The 19,158-nt window shown below is 44.1% G+C and overlaps 1 protein-coding gene across 1 annotated transcript in view; it reads left to right on the top strand.

Moving 5' to 3' along the window:
- Positions 1-808: 808 nt before the first annotated feature.
- The window catches only part of LOC124780314, a 154,591-nt gene continuing 136,241 nt past the window's right edge, over positions 809-19,158 (top strand). The window contains exon 1 of the mRNA XM_047253771.1: positions 809-992. Coding sequence (XP_047109727.1) covers positions 821-992 — 172 coding nt within the window. The 5' untranslated portion in view covers positions 809-820. The remainder of the gene's footprint in view (positions 993-19,158) is intronic.

Below are 19,158 nucleotides of genomic sequence, written 5' to 3'. Positions count from 1 at the left end.
ACCTCCTACTCCCGCAAAATTCAGTTTGCACCATAGTGTATTCCTCGTCTCGATGTTTGGGATGTGTGTGTTTGTGTGTGTGTGTGTGTTTGTGTGTGTATGGGTGTGTGTGTGTGTGTGTGGCGGCCGGGGGGGGGGGGAGGGGTGAGGGAGGAGGGAGAAAGACTGAAGTCCACCCTGTAATGGTTCCTTTGGGAAAAAAACTCTCGTTGTACTTGAAAAGTAGGAATATGGATCAGCTTTCTATACCTAGAAACACATCAGAAGCCGCAATGCCTTTTCCCGCTCGACAAATAAACTGAGACTGCTGTGTCTCTGCAAATCGTTGGCATCTCGTTGCCTTAAACATACAACACCAGGTACCTACAACACACAATCTCGTGGCAGACATCCTCATAATGTTTAGCGCACTGTATTTCGCACATATGTTCATCATCGTCACTGTGATCAACATTTTTTTTCTTTTTTTGCTTAAGGTGCTATTATGCATAATCTCTAAGAGAGGCACGTCTGGCTATTTTTGTGCCGGAATAATAAACCAGCATTTCTGGATACTTCCTGTAAGTCTACAAGTCTGCTAATCGAACTCGTTGTCATTCTGAAAGCATGTGGCACACGCACGCAGAAAAGGAACGAATTCTTTCTTGTGACGCCTCTCGAAGCAAAATGGAAAATGACTGTGATCCGGACGAGAGACGTCATGCGTCCTGTGGTTAACTCATCCTGCGGAAAGACTTCCGCTACGTCTATCTCTGCACTGTGTCTGCGCCGCACGCGACGCACACTTGGCGTGATTCCATTACGGCGACGACAGCTCACAATGCATCCGTGGCCTGCAGCCGCGTCGTGGCTGCTTTTTCTGGCAGCCAATGGCACCACGAAGCTCGACTGTTTCTGCACGCACGTCGCCGACGTCTATTACCAGGGCGGTGGTCTACGCTTTCAGAATGATGGCGAAGAAAACTTATGGTTGACCTACTGTGTATATCCGAGTAAGTACTTTTTCATACAGCATGGACTCACGCGACATTATGCGCCGCGCGGTTTTGAACTACTGAGAAGCACACTGGCTTGCGCGTACTGCTATGAAGTATTACGAAACGTTCTCTGCCTGGCAGTGAGTTTATTAGGAGGAAAGTACACTTCATTTTCAACCTTTAAGATCAATGGACGTTGTACAGCCTTTCGCGAGTGAGGATATACCGTGAAGAACGATCATGAAAGGCTATCAGCTAACCATCTACATCTCTTCATTGAGTCCAAAATGTTTCCCGTTTGTCTGAGAAAAGGTGGAAGTCAGAGGCTGCCAATAATGACTGACAGTTTCTATATTACAGACCATGTTCGTGGGGACGTTTTGACTGTGTCACACCCGAGCCTTTTACGTGCAGGGTGTGGACAAATATGTCCTCGACTATAAATGTAGATGCTAGCCAAACCCGCAGGTTGCACTCTGTGTCTGACCACGAAGGGGGCCGTGCAGTTTCCTCAATAAGTTGCCAGGGCCAGTCGTGGCCAGAACAGTTTCCTGTGCCACGGTGAGTGCACCACGTCGGGCCTCTGTCCATTCGGACGCGGGCAGAATGTCGCAGCACGCATGGCGGGTGCTTCAGTAACCGAGGCAGCAGAACTGTCAGGTGCTTCCAGAAGCACCGTATCGAACATTTATTCCACATACAAGGAAAACGGAAAAAAGGCATGCCCTAATTCCAACGCAGACGAAATTTTGGTTTTGAGTGATCGTGACGAATGGTCATTGAAAAGGACTGTGACGCAAAATTAGGAGACGACAGCTGCAAAGTCACTGCAGAACTGAATATCCCACTCGCGAACCTTGTCAGCACCAAAACAGCGAGGACTGACCTCCGTCACCATAAAAGCTGCGCTATGGAACAATGAAAAAATTTCATTTTCTTGAATGAGACTCGTTTCAAACTGTTTAGCAGTTCTGACCGAGTTTACGTTCTACGACTGAAAGAATACGGCGGTTTGGTGATGATTTGGGCCGCCATATCCTGATGCTCCACAGGGCCCACTGTTACCCTGCAAGGTCACATTAATGCCGAGCACTTTGGCTGATCAGAAGTAGCAGACAGCACGAGCACAGTTTGCTAGTGCAGGTTGCCTGCATCAGGGGCAAGTATGCATTCAGGGGCAAAACTATTGTTCTCTTTTGACTGACAGGTCCTTAGCCCACTGTTGTGCTAAGAAGATAATGAACTCCTGGAGATAATCTGTCCTTCAACTATTGTTCAGTTAAGTGATTTTCTATGTCACCCCTACCCCCTTCTACCCTTTCTCTTCCAACCCCCTCAGAAATCCAGCACTACTTTTGATGTCAAATTAACTGTCTAATTAAGTAAACTGATTGGTAAAATTGGTGGGAAATAGCTCAGTTGTGCCACTTTCGGTATTCCTGAGCTGCTCCAGGTTATTCGATTAGCCTCCCCCCCCCCCTACTGTATCAAATTGATAGACTAATTAACTAATTAAATCGATACCTTTCAAATTTTTTGCCCCTCCATTCTGGAAATATTGATTGATCAATTGCCCATGTATGGAATATTGTTTAAGCAATTTAGACAATATGTGGAATAGTACTTATTTAAGCAATTTATGGTATACAAGGTGGTGATGGAATATAGTTTATTTAAAGAATTATATCGCGATATGTAGAATACTCAAGCCATTGCGACGATTTTTCATTCCAGTCACATAAGGAAACATGAAACTACACTGTCACAAACCTCTTGAACATATCTGAAAAACTTTCTCACATCTCGCCACCCACAGTTGCGCCACACGATGGCTGTTGGCTGCCAGACCGTGCAGGCCTGTGCAAGTAGCAAGGGCTAATCACCAGCAACAAAAGCACACTTCCTGTTGGCATCCTCTCCCATCTCAAATGGTCTGTAAGCATGAACCAACCTGTCAGGTACCAGCACACGCGTTACTCGCTCCTTCCAAAGGAAGTGCCTGACTGGGAATCGAGACAGAAATTGTATTGAATTTAATAAATCAATAATTTACAGTTACATGATCATGATGTATGGCATATAAGGCTGATGTATTAACTATTTCACACATACACAGATTGGTGATTTCACAAAACTAGTCGCAGGCTGACTCGAAATACACTTTAAACAAAAAGAGAGAGCGAGAGAGAGTCGTAATTTGCTTTGCAGATGACAAAAACTAGCGTGGGATATTTAAAGAAGTGCGACACTTTTCCATTCTGCCTTGGACTCTAAATACCCCCACCTTTTTTGCGTACTTCCTTTGTGGTACACTTGACACTGAACATGAACTCCTTGAGGAGTTATTACATCTAGTGTTGATTATCAGATTTTGAAGATGGCACAAATATTGCTTCAGAAGCTGTGCCACAGGAAATATTAATTAAATCGTTAATATAGACGTTTAAACAATTTTTTTCAAATACGCACAGTAGTTTGCATGCATAAGCAATAGTTCTATGTTTCTGACGAGAAAATTTCAGTGAATAATGCAACCGAATATTATTTGATATCACGACTGGAAGCTGTGATGTATGAAATGATTGTTGGAATTTCAAATTTTGATATGAATTTATACAATCACCATTATGCAGTTCCCCACTGCTACTGGTCTGCTAAGCATATTTTATTTTTTAAAAGCACTGTAGTATTCCTAAGTTGCCAGGTTCTCTCAGCTACACCTCGATGAAGAATAAGGGAAGAAAGAGTCTACCGCGTGATAGGATAATAACAACAACAAATACCACCGCAACGTGTCGAGAAACACGGTCCGTTCAGGGTGAGATGCCTAAGATCGCTGAAGACACTCTCACAGCCCACATACTCATCTTCTGAACGTCCAAACGCAGCGCGCCTGTGCTCCACCGCTACTGCTCAGAGACCGGAGGAAACGATTGCTGTGAACACGGCCCGTGTCCTCTTTGACAGCTGCTGCGGAAGTGTGTGTCAGCCAGAGAGAGGACCACCAGCGATGGAGTGTCCTCCCCGGGAGGAATTCGAATGTTATCAATACGCCCAGCGCAAACACTCGCCGTATTGAATCTTCTCAGATTTCCACGGAGCATACTTGCAATATGCACGTTCGCGAAAGCTACCTAACACACACTGGGTATTAGTTCACTATTCCCCCATCCAGGGGGAGCCGCGAGCCAAATTGTGACAAGCCGCAGCACACTGGAAGCTTTCTCCGATTCTGCAAACTGGTGTACGAAGTGTGGGCAAGCCCCATCCGGGAACAAAGGCGTCCGCTGAGATTCTGTTTCCAACCCTGACCCGCCTGCTAGCTGCTATGCTGTCAACGTCCATCACCAGACTCACAAGAATATTGGGAACCAGGTGCATATCCATCAGTGTAAATACAATTAAATATTACGACTGTTGCTGCAGTCTGACACTGAGCGATGTAATGAAAATGTCTCCTCTTAATGTCTTTGGTCCTCGAACGAATTTCACGTTGAAATAACACTATCTATAGATCACATAATTTTCCGTGTAACATCTCTCTCACACGCTGATGTTATGAAATTTTCCGTGTCAAATCATTACCTCCTTCACGATGGACACAGTCATTTTCTTTGCACATGTCAGAACATTAGCTGAAGTAACTTTATATTGCAACATATACACACTTCACACAAGCAGTGCTGTTCTCTTTTATATGTGTATAGTACATGAAAAAGTTATGGTATGCACATACTCACACCGGCTACAGTTCTCGATTCTCCTCGGTTCCAGGAAATTATTCGACATTTAAGTTTCCCAATCAGCGCTTCCGTAAGGTGCTTTATCCTGCCAAGACTCTCTCAAACAAGTGTTGTAAAGCACAGGCGTCCGGCACTATGTGATAATCAACGGCGCTCGCATTGACGACAGGGTTGGAAAGACATCACCGACAAGGGTTGGTGTGCTGCAGTCAACATCGCAGTCAAAAATGCAACAAAGAAAACGCGAGGATCTTCTTAGGGGTACCCAATAAGGGGATGTTCTGTGTATCTAATTTGTTAAGCTGTGTTGCCTGCCCTGTTTGTACATTAAGCACATCCAGTTGAACCCTCGGTGCTATATTGTGGTCCTGTTTACGAAATGCTTCTATCACCCCTTTCGTCCAGATATACTTCTAAATTCGTTGATGTCACCATTCACGACGTTAAATCTCTCCTCCCTTACGACTAGACAAATGTAATTTTTTTTACATGAGTAGTGATCTGATTACGTCCCACAAATGTCCGGTGTTATGTCGGAACATAAGCCACATTATTTGTATGTTCAAGCAGCGTAACATTCCTGATTCTCACTTATGGGTGTAAAAAAAATTTTTGATTCGTTCACACTCGCACCAGCTGGGTATCGTTCTCGTACTGCCCTGTAGAAAAAAAAGCCTCCCACCATCTCATATTTGTCGATGAATAAAGAATGTAATTTCATGGATTTCACCACATCCACGAAACCTTCCCATATTTTGATACTTGTAAATCCAATGAACACACAATATATTCAGACCGCCAATAGTCGAGGTTTGCGGCACTGCAATCCATGCATAGCTACCGTAGACATGCCACTCAGGCATACAAATTTCCCCAGACTAAGAAATCATTGCGAGTGGAATATAAACCAAAGAACAGCCATTCATAGTTAATTTTCAGGGGCTAAGGAAATGGTAGCAGAAACCGGAAAATTGTTATGCATGGAGTCTACGTACATTTTAATTTCGTGTTGCTGAGCACCGCACCTGTTTAATATTTGGAGCAGGAGGAGGATCACCTCGAGACGGATCTGTTGTCGCATCTGACAAAATTCTGTTCTATACGAAAAAATAAAAGAGCCTGTCAGAACGTCGTACTAAGATTTTGTTTGTTGTATGTGCGATAAACGGCGATACATTCCTGTTTAGAGCCTTTAACGTGTGTGTGGGGAGCTGAATTTTCAGTAAGGAATACCATGCTATGTAGAAACCTCAATTACACTTGAATCCAAAGAATGCTTTATTCCAAGCAAACAATCGGCTTCTGTTTGTCTCTACCAGCGCACCAGCTGTATGAAACTCAATAATCACTACGAATCCGTCATCATTCAGTTATTCAACTTCAAATGTGTGCAGGATGTCTGTGAATAAGGTGATGTCGTAATCTAATAGTGAATTTAAGGAGTGGTAGTGAGTAAATTGTGCAAAGTATGATCATGCTTTAGTTATCGCCATTACAGGGGGATAGTGACTGCACAATTCTTCTCATTCAAGAACACAGCTGTACCCACACATTAGAAAAAATATTCTAGAGCTCTTACTTCCTCAATACGTTACGACAATTAGCCTTGAGGACTACGGACTCTCTGGGAAAAAAGGAATGTTACTGCTAACAACGTGTTTGAGCGATTGTAAGCAAGAAATGTGTGTAAGGTGCTATCGGATATTTGTATGAAACTGATTAGTACACGTGAACACTTTTGATTATTACGTGTTTCCTCCACAACTTGTACCATTGCTATGTGATATACATTGAAGCGCCAAAGAAACTGGTATGGGCATGCGTATTCAAGTACAGAGATACGTAAACAGGCAGAATACGGCGCTACGGTGGGCAACGCCTATGTAAGACAACAAGTGTCTGGTGTAGTTGCTAGATCGGTTACCGCTGTTACAATCGCGGTTTATCAAGATTTAAGTGAGTTTCAACGTGGTGTTATAGTCGGCATACGAGAGATGGGACACAGCATCTCCGAAGTAGCGATGAAGTGGGGATTTTCCCGTACAACCATTTCACGACTGTACCGTGAATATCAGGAATCCGGTAGAAAATCAAATATCCGAGACCGCTGGGGCCGGAAAAAGATCCAGCAAGAATGGGACCAACGACGACTGAAGAGAATCGTTCAACCTAACAGAAGTGCAACCCTTACGAAAATTGCTGCAGACTTCAGTGCTGGGCCATCAACAAGTGTCAGCGTGCGAAACATTCAAGAAACAGAATCGATATGGGCTTTCGGTGCTGAAAGCCCACTCGTGTATCGTTGATGACTGCAAGGCACAAAGCTTAACGTCTTGCCTGGGCCTGTCAATACCGACATTGGACTGTTGATGACTGGAAACGTGTTGCCTGGGAGGACGAGTCTCGTTTCAGATGGTATCGAGGGTACGGACGTGTACGTGTATGGTGACAGCTTCATGAATCCAAGGATTCTGCCTTGGAATGAAATAGCTTAAGTCCCGACCCTTGTTCGTTGGCTAACATGTACTAATGTGTACTGCCGTTTATTAACGTGCACTAACGTGTACTAACCTACATTAACCTATATCACATTCTGTTTATACAAATAGGCCAAGTTTGAATTCTGATGGTCAGTTCGTATTTCGCTACCAACACAAGAAAATTGTGGCAAACAGAGCCACTAACCTAAGTCACCTGTGATGACTCAAAATCGCCCGCTCTGCCTCTCTCACGCACCACGAGCGCGACACCGCCCACCTCACAGCCTGGACCTTTATACTCGCGTCGGACATACTCCTCTGTAAATATTCTAACTAAACTATGACCCGAATACTGTTGTTCAATCCACACGGTGTAGGACATGGCCAGAGCACACCCCCAGTACCTAAGCCGAGAACATCGCTCGCCCCACCTGTAGTTAACCGCTGAGAGGCGGAGATATGCTGCAAACACAGCCCTCGCGCTCTCGTAGCTACTTGCCCCAGCAATTCGATCTAACAAAACATCCAAGTAGAAAAAACAAGAACCAACTCGAACTCATATTCTATATCGTCCCACAAATACTTAACGTAAATTTTATTTACGCATCGAGCATATCTATCACTCTCATACAAAAAACACTCGTCCTGATGTATCTGGTGTCATGTTGCACAATCAGCAGACACGCAAACAGCTCCTAATTTCAGTGCACAGTATCAAACTGCTCCTAAATAATACAGTACACGTAACTGTAAACACCATCAGTACTCGTAATCTGTCCAAATAACGCATAGCAAAATAACTCAACAGACGCGCGCAATCAACCTGTCCCACACTACGTCACACACGTCCGACAGCTCTCAGTTCGCTGAAAGGTCTCTATTCGACCCCTCAAACATGACTTGAAGACAGCCGCATTCACACCCAACACCTAGACGCCGAACATGACTATCCAAGCCAGGCCGCGCGCGTCGTCTGTCACCGTCCTAACTCAGTGCGGTCCAGCACACAGGTTAAGGCCGCATTCCATTGCTTCCCGGCCTATTTGCGACACATATCCACCTTCACGTCTGTTGTCAGAATAGCCGAGAGCGAGTTCACACACACACACACACCGTCTGCACACATCCCAGCGGTGCCCTCCCCTCACAATCTAAAACGATCATCTGACTGTGTAAAAAAAATAAGAGCCCAGTTAACCTCTCCAAAATTGTATAGTGCCCCCAGAAATAGTTAACGCTCGCTTTCGTGTTTTCTCAGCTTGTTTGTAAATTCAAATCTTACCCTAACAGAACTTGTTCGCGAAAATAATACTGAATGCGCTCCTAACTTCCTACCCTTCCAGCTCTCAACATACGCAAATGTTCTCAACCCTCCTATATCCCAGCACAACCGATTAATCAATCCTATTCCTTCTTATCGAATTTACTGGCCTAATTTCCTAAGGCCCCGTTATCGAAGTACGATCCTGATTTTCTTTCTGAGGCTTTCTGTGCTTACTTTTACAGAGATCGCCAAATCACCTCTACAGCCCCCTCAATCTACACACACACACACACACACACACACACACACACACACACACACACAGACGGTCATCCTCTTTACTCATCCCATAACATAAGCAATAGTAACTTTACAATCCATTATATGCAAACTCTACACAATGTAAGCCACAGTAACTTTACAGTACCGACTATATGCCCCAATGCTCTCCATTCCAAAGGAAGTGCTGTGAACCTGCTCCTTCTTTCTACACACGCGGCACTCAGCGGTAATCAGTCCTTCTACATCAACGGACAGAAGTCCCTCTCCGAATTGTTCCACAAATTCAGCGATCGCTTCCCCTCAACACAAATGCGTTACTGTCTCATCTTCCTTGCCTGCTCGCTTTTTCTCCACAAACATCTCCAGGCTCATAGATTACAAGAACACACCAAATTTTTTCGAAGTACAGCATCCTGTAAACCACTGAGTAACTAGAAACAAACAGACCAAAAAATGATATTTGCACTCTCGAAACCGAAGTCGTTGATATCATTATACTTACAGTTAAATGTTATGATCGCGGTCTCAATTGATTGGCATTCGACAATGAGCTAAGTATCGGAAATACACTCTGGAAATATCTCTACCGTCCTTACGACTTCCTTTCTACTCATCACATAACATAAACAATACAGTATATACACATTTGACACAAAACAGTGCACTTAACCAGTATGGAAAAAAAAATATCCCATTCCTACAGCGTCTATATACCGCAATGCTCTCCAATCCTAGGAAAGCACCGTCAACCTGCTCTTTCTCTCTACAGACCAGACACTCAGAGCTAATCTTCCCTCTTACATCAGCGGACCTAAGTCACCCTCAGAACTCCTTTTACAAATTCGGTATCGTCCCCCCCTCAGCACAAACGCCTGACTGTCCCTCCTTCTTTGTCTGTTCACTTTTCTACAAACATCCTCAGACTCCTAGACTGCAAGAACACATATACTTTCTCTATAAACCATCTATATTACACCATTTTAGCTGTACTTCTCAATGTCATGCACTTGGCTACACCTCACCAATCACAAGTTCATCATAATTCCCAAGATATAGACTTCAAATTAATTCTCTACAAACGCCGAACTTTATCTATGTGCAACATGCTGTAAACTGCTGACTAACTAGAAACAAACATACGCAAAATGATATGTCCACTCTCGAATATCGGTCTCAGTCATGTAACATATTCGAGATCTTGGCAATAATTTACACGTCAACTAAGGTTTGTCCCATGTCTAGAGAACAGACAAGCGTATATCCAACACACCACAATTGATCTTCACTCAGCTAAATAAAGGAAGAAAATGTGCAGAAGTAGTCAACCGAACAATCTACATTCTATCGAATAACACCCCAACCCAAATCAATCATCTTCTCAAATTCTGACTTGACCACCAAAGCCGCCCAACACATAATATTACTTCGCTATTCGGTCGTCTGGAGGACATCAAAGTTGACTCTTACAGATCGATACACTCCAACAGGTCTCTGCATTCAGACAGCTGTTCAAGTTATTTATTATTATTTATTATCATTTATGATCATTTATTACTATTTATTATAATTTATTACTTATTATTATTTATATCATGCGTGTGTGTCCGCCATGAGGTCTGGAGTCCAATTGGGTTAGTACACATCGCCACCAGCAGAGGGCCTCATTCAAGATGTCCGATTTTGGTAGGGAGTTTGAATTTTGGCGGAAGATCATACAGTTCGTTAACCTAACAAAAATGGCTCCAAAGTTCAACTGTGTTTAGCTCCTATCACAACCGCCAGACCACTTTGTCAATATGTCATTTGATTACGCAATTACCATTATTCAAGATGGCTACACCCAGTGCAAAATGTGTCACCTTTCTCGAACCTGCATGCTACAGTAAAATTCCAACTTGGCTTTAGTCACACCCTACACATTGTTCAGCTGATCCCATTTCCAGATCTTTGCGCACCTGATATCTGCAGTTTAAGTCAGAGAAAGACATATCCATTATCTTCTGCAGCCTGTATAGAAACAGAACGACCTCAGTTACTGCAACAGGACCTTGTCTTGACCATTCGCCAGAAATGCGAGCACCGTCGGCAGCATGTCAAAGCCACATATCTGTCCATCTATACAGCCGTCCACTCAGCCCCAGGACCAGCATGCCGAAGTGGGCTCTCTCTATACCTGCTCTCCAGCTATTGTCTAACGACATACACTGCACAAATGGATTCCTGAATAGTGCAGATCTCTATCCTCCCCTGCATCTCCAACTCGACATGTAAACAGTGTCTCTCCCCCAGCCAGCAAACCCCGCGTCATTCACACTGCGCTGACAATTTCCACTCTCAAATCTTAAACACCTGCATATATGAACGCCTATTCACTCCTGCCAAAGCTCGCTTAATAATAAAAAAGCATTCTCCCTTTCTAAGTATAGATTAAGATGCATTTAGAACAAATAGACAAACATAATTCCAAGCAGAAGCCATACATATGATTAAAAAGAAAAAAAGACCTCAATTTACGTTATCAGACATTTATTTACATGTCCTAATGGTACAGTCGTAGATGAGTAGTGTCATCCACTCGTTCATTCCTTCAACATACACTTTCACAGAACTTGTTCTACTTATATGCCACCCACCCTGTTATAATAATTTTGCACAAGCATTTACGCCCCCCACATACAACCCAGCTCAATAGGACATAATAATTCCTTTTTCCACAGATAGTCATATTTGGTGAACAATTAAACGTACTAAATTACGCATACATGTAGTCAAATAAGCAAATACTTTTACCGACATACACAGCCATCTCACTGAGGATAGGGCATTTAATATTATATACTTAAACACAGACCAATGATAACATTATTCTGACGCACACCTTGTCCTTGTAATAAAGATAGAATTCACTTTCCTATACATGCAGGCGTGCATGTACACAGACATACAGAAACAGGGCAAGTGGTTGACTTGATTGACTTTCGAAGCAGCCCCACTTTCTTTGCTCTATTAGTCTCAACTAAAAGGGTACCATTCCTCAGGCGTTTGATAGATTTCAGTGTACCTGCGAGTCCTTCTAAACCTCTATGAATATAGAAAGGATACACTTTTTCAAATGAGCTCTCCTTCCTCTTAATCACGATGAAAACATTGTCATTTACGACTCCATGAGCCCTGTTACTCAGTTCCATCTGCTTATCTGGAAGACTAGCCTCCCTCATGCGCTTTACTGATTGCGAAGTTGCTGAAGGGAAGTACGTGGTTGCCATGTGCATCCCACGAGGAGCTAGGGAACTAAACGTGCGCCCAGACAGAGACCCGCATGCCTGGGTAAGCCTTATACAACTGAGGTGCGGCAGGTGCCTCAGAGGTCGCCCACTAGCGACTGTTCCACCTCAACAGCCATGCATCTTATCGGCGCGCAGTACACCTGAAGATTGAAGCCTTTTTTTTATAGAGGTATGTACCGTCCTCGCGATCCAGGCAATCAAGCCAAGATCCCCGGTCCCTGCGACACACAACGTTCCACCGTTGCACCACACGGTGGTCGCTGAAGCATGCCCAGAGCTTACGATGTCAGAGGACTGGCGGCGCACACCAGTCCACAGCTCGGGGACCCCGGGTTCGCCAAGCCCGTACCCAGCAAATGAATGCTGAAACCCCAGACGGGGTGCAACGCGATCTGTGCTATTCTGCCTTCATTGGTAAAGACAAGTGACGCCTGGAGATGCCTCGAATATGAGACTGGTGTTAACTCACTTTGGAATGCTATGACAGTTTAACTGTGCCCGTATAGAGGCATGCAACTCTCACCAGTGCTCGACAACACTGGCTCGGGGACTGTGACGGAGCATGCGGGAACCGAGCTGCGGCTGCCTCACTTGGCGTTGGTTGTGGAGACGCGCAGCCCTAAATGGAGGTCTGTGAGTGCTTTGACAGTTGATGGCAGCATTGACTGCACGTGTGATCGCGTCATCATCGGTGTCTAGCGTGTAATGCTATTGTTAATATAATACTGCCATTAATATGTATATTTTACATTTTTTTGTTCTGAAATAATTTTGAAAGATTAAGCAAATACTATAACGAGAGTAAGCTTTTGTGAAGTGTAGTTTATCTGTTTAAAATAACGTCTTTGACGTAAGTGGAATAAATGTATCAAAACATATTTTGTAAATAATTATGTAATATTTCAAGTACAACTTAATTAATTATGTCAGTTTTGTATGTGTATGCTGTCATGCAATTGTAGATGGTTCACACTTAGGGTTTTTGTAAGCAGAAGTGTAAATTGAAAAGGTGTAGGTATCATAGGTAAAACGGAACTCCGTTCCATGGTGGAATGGAAAAGGTGGTTGGGTGCGTGGGTGAGAATTGGCGCACAAGTGGCTCAGTCAGTCGGTAGCTGCCCTGCAAGTGGTGAACACACATTATGTTGGTCAAGCACCTGCAAGACTGGGTTTTGGCATCGGACGTGTTCTACATGATTGGCGCAGTACGGCAATAAATTAATAACTCAGAAATTTGCAATTTTATCGTCGCCACCAAGAGGAAGACAGAGCTATGTACATCAAGAGCTGTACCTGCGCAATGTTACTACACAGCACCTCCTCACACCACCTTCGGCATCAGTAACAGGCAAAGTACTTTATTTAGAAGTGTATCACAGTTGGAACCACCCATCATCAATCAGTGGAATGTAAGTGTTAAATGTACCTTTGTGTTTTACTGTAATTTTCCTATTTCATCTACCTGAGTAGGGTCCTTACCTAAACGAATTTATTGTGAGTGGCCGTTTCACTAAGCGAAACAGTTTATTGTTATAACAGGCTTTGTCTGACTAAAGGTTTCCAAAAGTAATTATTCTTACTGCTTTTCCCACAAACTGTATGATTCGGAGAAAAATAGTTCGATACTTTACCATTAGGTTGAACACAGTTAGAATCTCTCTCTGAGAGTCGATGGTTTGGAGTGTTAGTGCTGCGTTATTTTGTGGTGGTGTTCCTGCCGCTACTTACTACACAGTTCTGACATTCCGAATCGCGGATCTTCCGTCTTTACAGTGGTAGAATTTAAACGTTCTATTACCATATTGACGAGAACGCGAAAGAATCGTTGCACATGACGACTGTGACAGGACTTTTGAAGCGGCGGAAATCTAGAACAAAGGTCCAGAGACACGAATTTGTAGCAGTTTGGGAGGTGTGAGTCAATTACGAGACCATTTAAAAGTAAACTGTAAGCTATATTTAATAAATCCATGGATAAAGAAGTAGGCACGAGTACCCCAGTAACAACAACAGGGAATGTAATTGAGCCTGGCCGAAATGGACAGTCAGACAGACAAACATACAAAGCAACAACAAAACATAGCAGGAGACAAAGAAAGGGATGATGACTTCTGTGATATGTGGAGGCCATCAGCCATTAAGAAAGAAAGAGTAGACGAGGAAACTGTAGAAGGATTTGGCTATGTAACTGAGAAAGCCGAAATTGAAAGTAGTAATGTATTTGACATTCACGACTTACTGAGAACATTAATTCAACAAAATAATAACCTAGAAAAGCAAATGAAAGCACAAATTAAAGAACAGGGTAACCAAATCGGTACACAAATTAGAGCACAAAATCAACAAATTAAGGAACAGAGTAACGAAATTAGTAATCAGGGAGAACACATCAATAAGAGAGTTGATGACATGGGCGAAGTATTAAATACAGTTATAGGGGAAGTTAAAGAAGTGAAAACCAGAATGCAAGGGGTCGAAGATAGAGTAACAACTGTAGAAAGTCAGGTCAAAGGAATTAATGAAAGATTCGACTCCAAAATTGAACAGATTCAAGAGAATGTCAAACCCCTCATTAATGAGACTATAACCGAGCGGTCTGAAGAAATTAAGTCTGAAGTATATATCGAATGCCAAACAGAAGTCTGAAATTTGAGAGAAACTGTTTGGAAGTGTGAAAAGCTGTTAGCAGAGAAAGTAGGTAATAGTAAACAGAAATGTAATAGCAACACATCCAATATTCTCGGTCATATTAATGAGCTGGAAAAGAAAATACAGGTGACACCTAGTCATGTGATAACTAAAGTAGAGTATCATAAGTTACTGGAAGGGGAGGAAAAATTCGATCCTTCCAAGAAACATAATGGATGGCATCCGTTAGACGTTCTGAAAAATTGTGAAAGAGTTTTCCCCGGAAATCTGAGTGACCAAGAGAAAATAAATTTGGTAATTAGTGCTATGACCGCAGACGCCAAAAGATGGAGTGTCAATCCAGAAACTGAAAGTATGTCTTTTGATGAACTCAAACAGCAATTCATCAACGAATACTGGTCCACACAGAAGCAGGATACCTCGAACATGAATTGCATGTTTACCAGATCGAGACGATACTCGTTGATATATTCCCAGGTTGGAGATCAGGTTTGATTCTCCAATATTCTTGAGAGTGTCGTATGTATTTGATGACCTGTAGACAACTTTGCGATGTTTAGTTGTCGGTACAAAATGGTGATCAGTGTAAAATAGTTGACACCACTGAGTGTAGCGTCTGTAGAAAGAAAGACCAGGTTGGGGGTCTACAGATTGAGGGAACTGTCGGTGCAATTTAGCAGTCTTTGCAAAATAACGACAGAAAGCCCCAGAAAGAAAAGGTGGATGGTGCTTTGATACCGACGGCGTTAGTAATTTGACTGGTAAATTCGATAAGAGCCCATGAGAATGCTAGATTAATTGTGGTGAGATATAGGAGCGGTGAGAACATTTGAGTATGTTGAGTGCAGGAAGGCTATCACGTTGTGTCTAGGAGGAAGACTGGGTCCGGCGATGTTGGTAAACAGGTTCTGTTAGGGTAGGAATTTTGGCGCATTGAAGCTGAGACAGCAAGAAAGCGAGCGTTAACTATTTCTGGGGCACTATAAAATTACGGAGAGCTGGACTTGGCCGATTTTTTTTTTTTCACAAAGCCATGTGACGTAAGAATAACATTGAGAATGTTTTAGATGGCGATGTGTCAGTCACGCTGTGGTGGGTACGTGCGGTTGAACACGTGTGTCAACACGCTCTGTGCTATTCTGCCTTCGTTGGTAAAGACAAGTGGCACCTGGCGATGCCTCGAATATGAGACTGCCGTGAAGGCGCTTTGAAATGGTATGACAGTGTAATCGTGACGGAATCGAGGCATGCAACTTTCACCGGGGTCGATGACGCAGGCTCAGGGACTGTGACGGAGTGCGCGGGACCCGAGCTGCGGCTGCCTCACTTCGCGGGGTTGTCGTGCTCGGCCCTAAACGGAGGTCCGTGAGTGCTTTGACAGTCAACAACCGCGTCGACCGTACGTGCGATCGCGTCATCATCGGTGTCTAGCCGATAGGAATTTCTCAGGTGTTACGTATGAATGGGGGTGCCGCCACCTCATCCTTCGGAAGCCGAGCAGGGGACTGTGTGCGGTTTGACATCTGACTGATGCGTCACTTATCGCTTCCTCCTGTGTACTCTACAGGACAGGGGGCGGTGGACTGTGCTTGCGTGCGTTGATTGCATTACTCCGCGAGTGGCTCTGTAGGTCGTGCTATGAGCTATTTGGACAGTTTACAAGTACTGAGCGTGTCTACACATCAGTGCGAAGAATTATTTAGGAGCAGTTTGCTATTGTGTACTGAAATTACAAGTTGGTTGCGTGTCTGTTGGCTGTGCAACATGGCCCCAGGCCCATCAGGGTTGATCTTTTGTGTCAGTGTGATGGATATAGTCTATCGTTAAATAAGACTTGGTTTATGTCAGGAAACGGACAACAGTGTCCTCTGTTGGTGGTACTGAGTACTACACCTCGTGGGGAACACACTGTTTGCCGCAATTATGGATAACTGTACTTGCGTCAATAGCTGTGTCACGGTGGCGTCCTTTGGCGGCGGCGAAATGTACTAATTCAGTTGGGGTCTGGAGCTCGTGGTGAATCACTAGGTGGTAGATTACGGTACTTCCATCATCACCTGACGTCACTGCAGCATCCTCTAGTGGCATCGATATGAACTCAGTCAGTTGGGCTCTGGACGCAGTGGCGAATACATTGGGTGGTGGTGCTGCCTCTAATTGTTTAAATAAATGCTGGTGTATGATTTCGGCAGTTGACGATTAACAAGCAGAGCCTTTTAGAAGGATTATTATTTTGACAATTTAGGAGTTGTTTAGCTATCTGTACGTAAATGTATTGCATTATTTACGAGTGATTCGCATGTCTGTAGGCTGTGCAATGCGTTATTTCTGACGGTTTACAATTAGCAAGAGTGTGAGTAGAGCCTTATACATGAGTTATGTAGGAGTAGTTTGCAGGTCTGTATGCTGTGGGCCATGTCAGAGCTTGTGTTCTGTGATACGTATACTCCATCCCTAAATAAAATGCTCCCAAATAAATGAAGTACATTCCTTCCTCTCTCCATCAGCCTAGCGCGGGCTGAGTCTTTTTACCAGCAACCCCTAGGAAGAGGTTGCGTCCTGTAGGCTTAGGGTAGTGGTGGTGGGCTTCGTTTGCAACAATTTTCTTAGGTTGGTAGCGAAAGGGCAAGCGACCTTTCTTTAGTGCTAGAATTCAAACTCGGCGCCGGTTCCTAGGAAGAGGTGGCGGTCTGGTTCTGGAAAAGTAGTTGAAACTAGGTAGTTGAAAGTATAGCGAACGCCTTTTCTTACCTGCATGAAAAGTAGTTGAAAATAGGTAGTTGAAAGCTAGCGAAGCCCTTTTCCTAAGTACATGAGAGAGAAGTTCAAAATGGTTCAAATGGCTCTACTTAAACCTAACTAACCTAAGGACAGCACACACATCCATGCCCGAGGCAGGATTCGAACCTGCGACTGTAGCGGTCGCGCGGTTCCAGACTGTAGCGCCTAGAACTGCTCGGCCACTCCGGCCGGCTGAGAGAGAAGGCACTGCAACACCTCTCTCTCTCTCTCTCTCTCTCTCTCTCTCTTTCAGTGCTTGACTGCAGGTGGGGTAAACTACGATCTAGGATTATGTAATGGGAGCATGCTCTAGCTGTGTCATGGACCATGCGGATTGAATAACGGTATTCGAGTCATACTTTAGTTAGAATATTTACAGAAGACTATGTACAGCGCGTGTATTGAGGCGGCGGCCGAGGGTGTGTGACGTAAGCGGTCAGACGCCAGCGGGCCGGTGGCGCGGCGCGAGAGAGAGCGGACGATCTTGTGTCATCAACCGACGTCACGGTAGCGTCCTCTGGTGGCCACGATATGAACTAAGCCAGTTGGGCTCTGGAGCTGGTGGTGGATACACTGGGTGCAGCCATTTTGAATGACGGTACTTGCATCACGATCTGACGTCACAGTGGCGCCCTTTGCTGGCGTAGATTTGAACTAAGGCAGTTGGACTCCAGTCACAGTGGAGAACACATGTGCTTGAAATTGTTTAAGTAATAAAGACAAGTCCTTTTTTCGCGCCAGTTTCTTAGGTGTGACGCATTATTATGTAGGAATTAGAACTTCGCGTCATTTTTTTGGGGGGGGGGGCGGTGGAGGTTAGGTTAGCGGAGGTAGGCAAAGTGTCCTATCTTCCCGCCAAAATCCGTCATCTTGATTGACGTCACGGCTGCCAGGACCTACTTTGAGGTGACGTCATCTTTTGGGGGGGGGGCTGTCTATGACGTCACAGCTGTCATCTTGGATGACATCATGCCCTGTTGCCAAGTCTACATGACATCATCTTTGATGATGTCGTCATCAACATCTTGGATACATCTGGCAACAATGGAATGTGGGGCGACACATACATTGCTCTACTACTAGTCTGATGAAAGAAAGAGACTTCATTCTGAAAGGATGAAATAAATTTGGACACAAAGCCAACCATCAAAAGCGACATTGGTTGAGTGTACCTAGCATGGTCCTGTTGGGCCCATATGTGAATAATTGAAAAAAACATTTTTATAGAAAATAACAGGGAAAGTAATTATTCGAATCCAGTAAACGTCTAGTTGCTAAACCAGTAACTGGGACGGACTCTACAGAGAGTACACGAGGAGGCAGGAAGTAACGCTAAATCACACAGCAGCCCACAGAGCGCGCCGAGTGAGACCGTCGGCCCTTACACACATTTTACCCGAGATTTCTGTGTTGGTTACGAGCGTAAAGATTTTCAATTTATAAGTTAAGTGTGTTTATTTGTGTCAGATGTTCAAAAATGGTTCAAATAGCTCTGAGCGTTATGGGACTTAACTTCTGAGGTCATTAGTCCCCTAGAACTTAGAACTACTTAAGCCTAACTAACCTAAGGACATCACACACACCCATTCCGGAGGCAGGATTCGAACCTGCGACCGTAGCGGTCGCGCGGTTCCAGACTGTAGCTGTGTCAGATGTGTATTATTGTAAAGTTTTCAGTGCATAATTACAATTTGA

The sequence above is a fragment of the Schistocerca piceifrons genome, chromosome 1 (genome assembly GCF_021461385.2).
Source record: "Schistocerca piceifrons isolate TAMUIC-IGC-003096 chromosome 1, iqSchPice1.1, whole genome shotgun sequence".
Classification (NCBI taxonomy): Eukaryota; Metazoa; Arthropoda; class Insecta; order Orthoptera; family Acrididae; genus Schistocerca; species Schistocerca piceifrons.
Note: the sequence above shows the minus strand (reverse complement) of the source record. Positions and strands in the feature narration are given on the sequence as shown.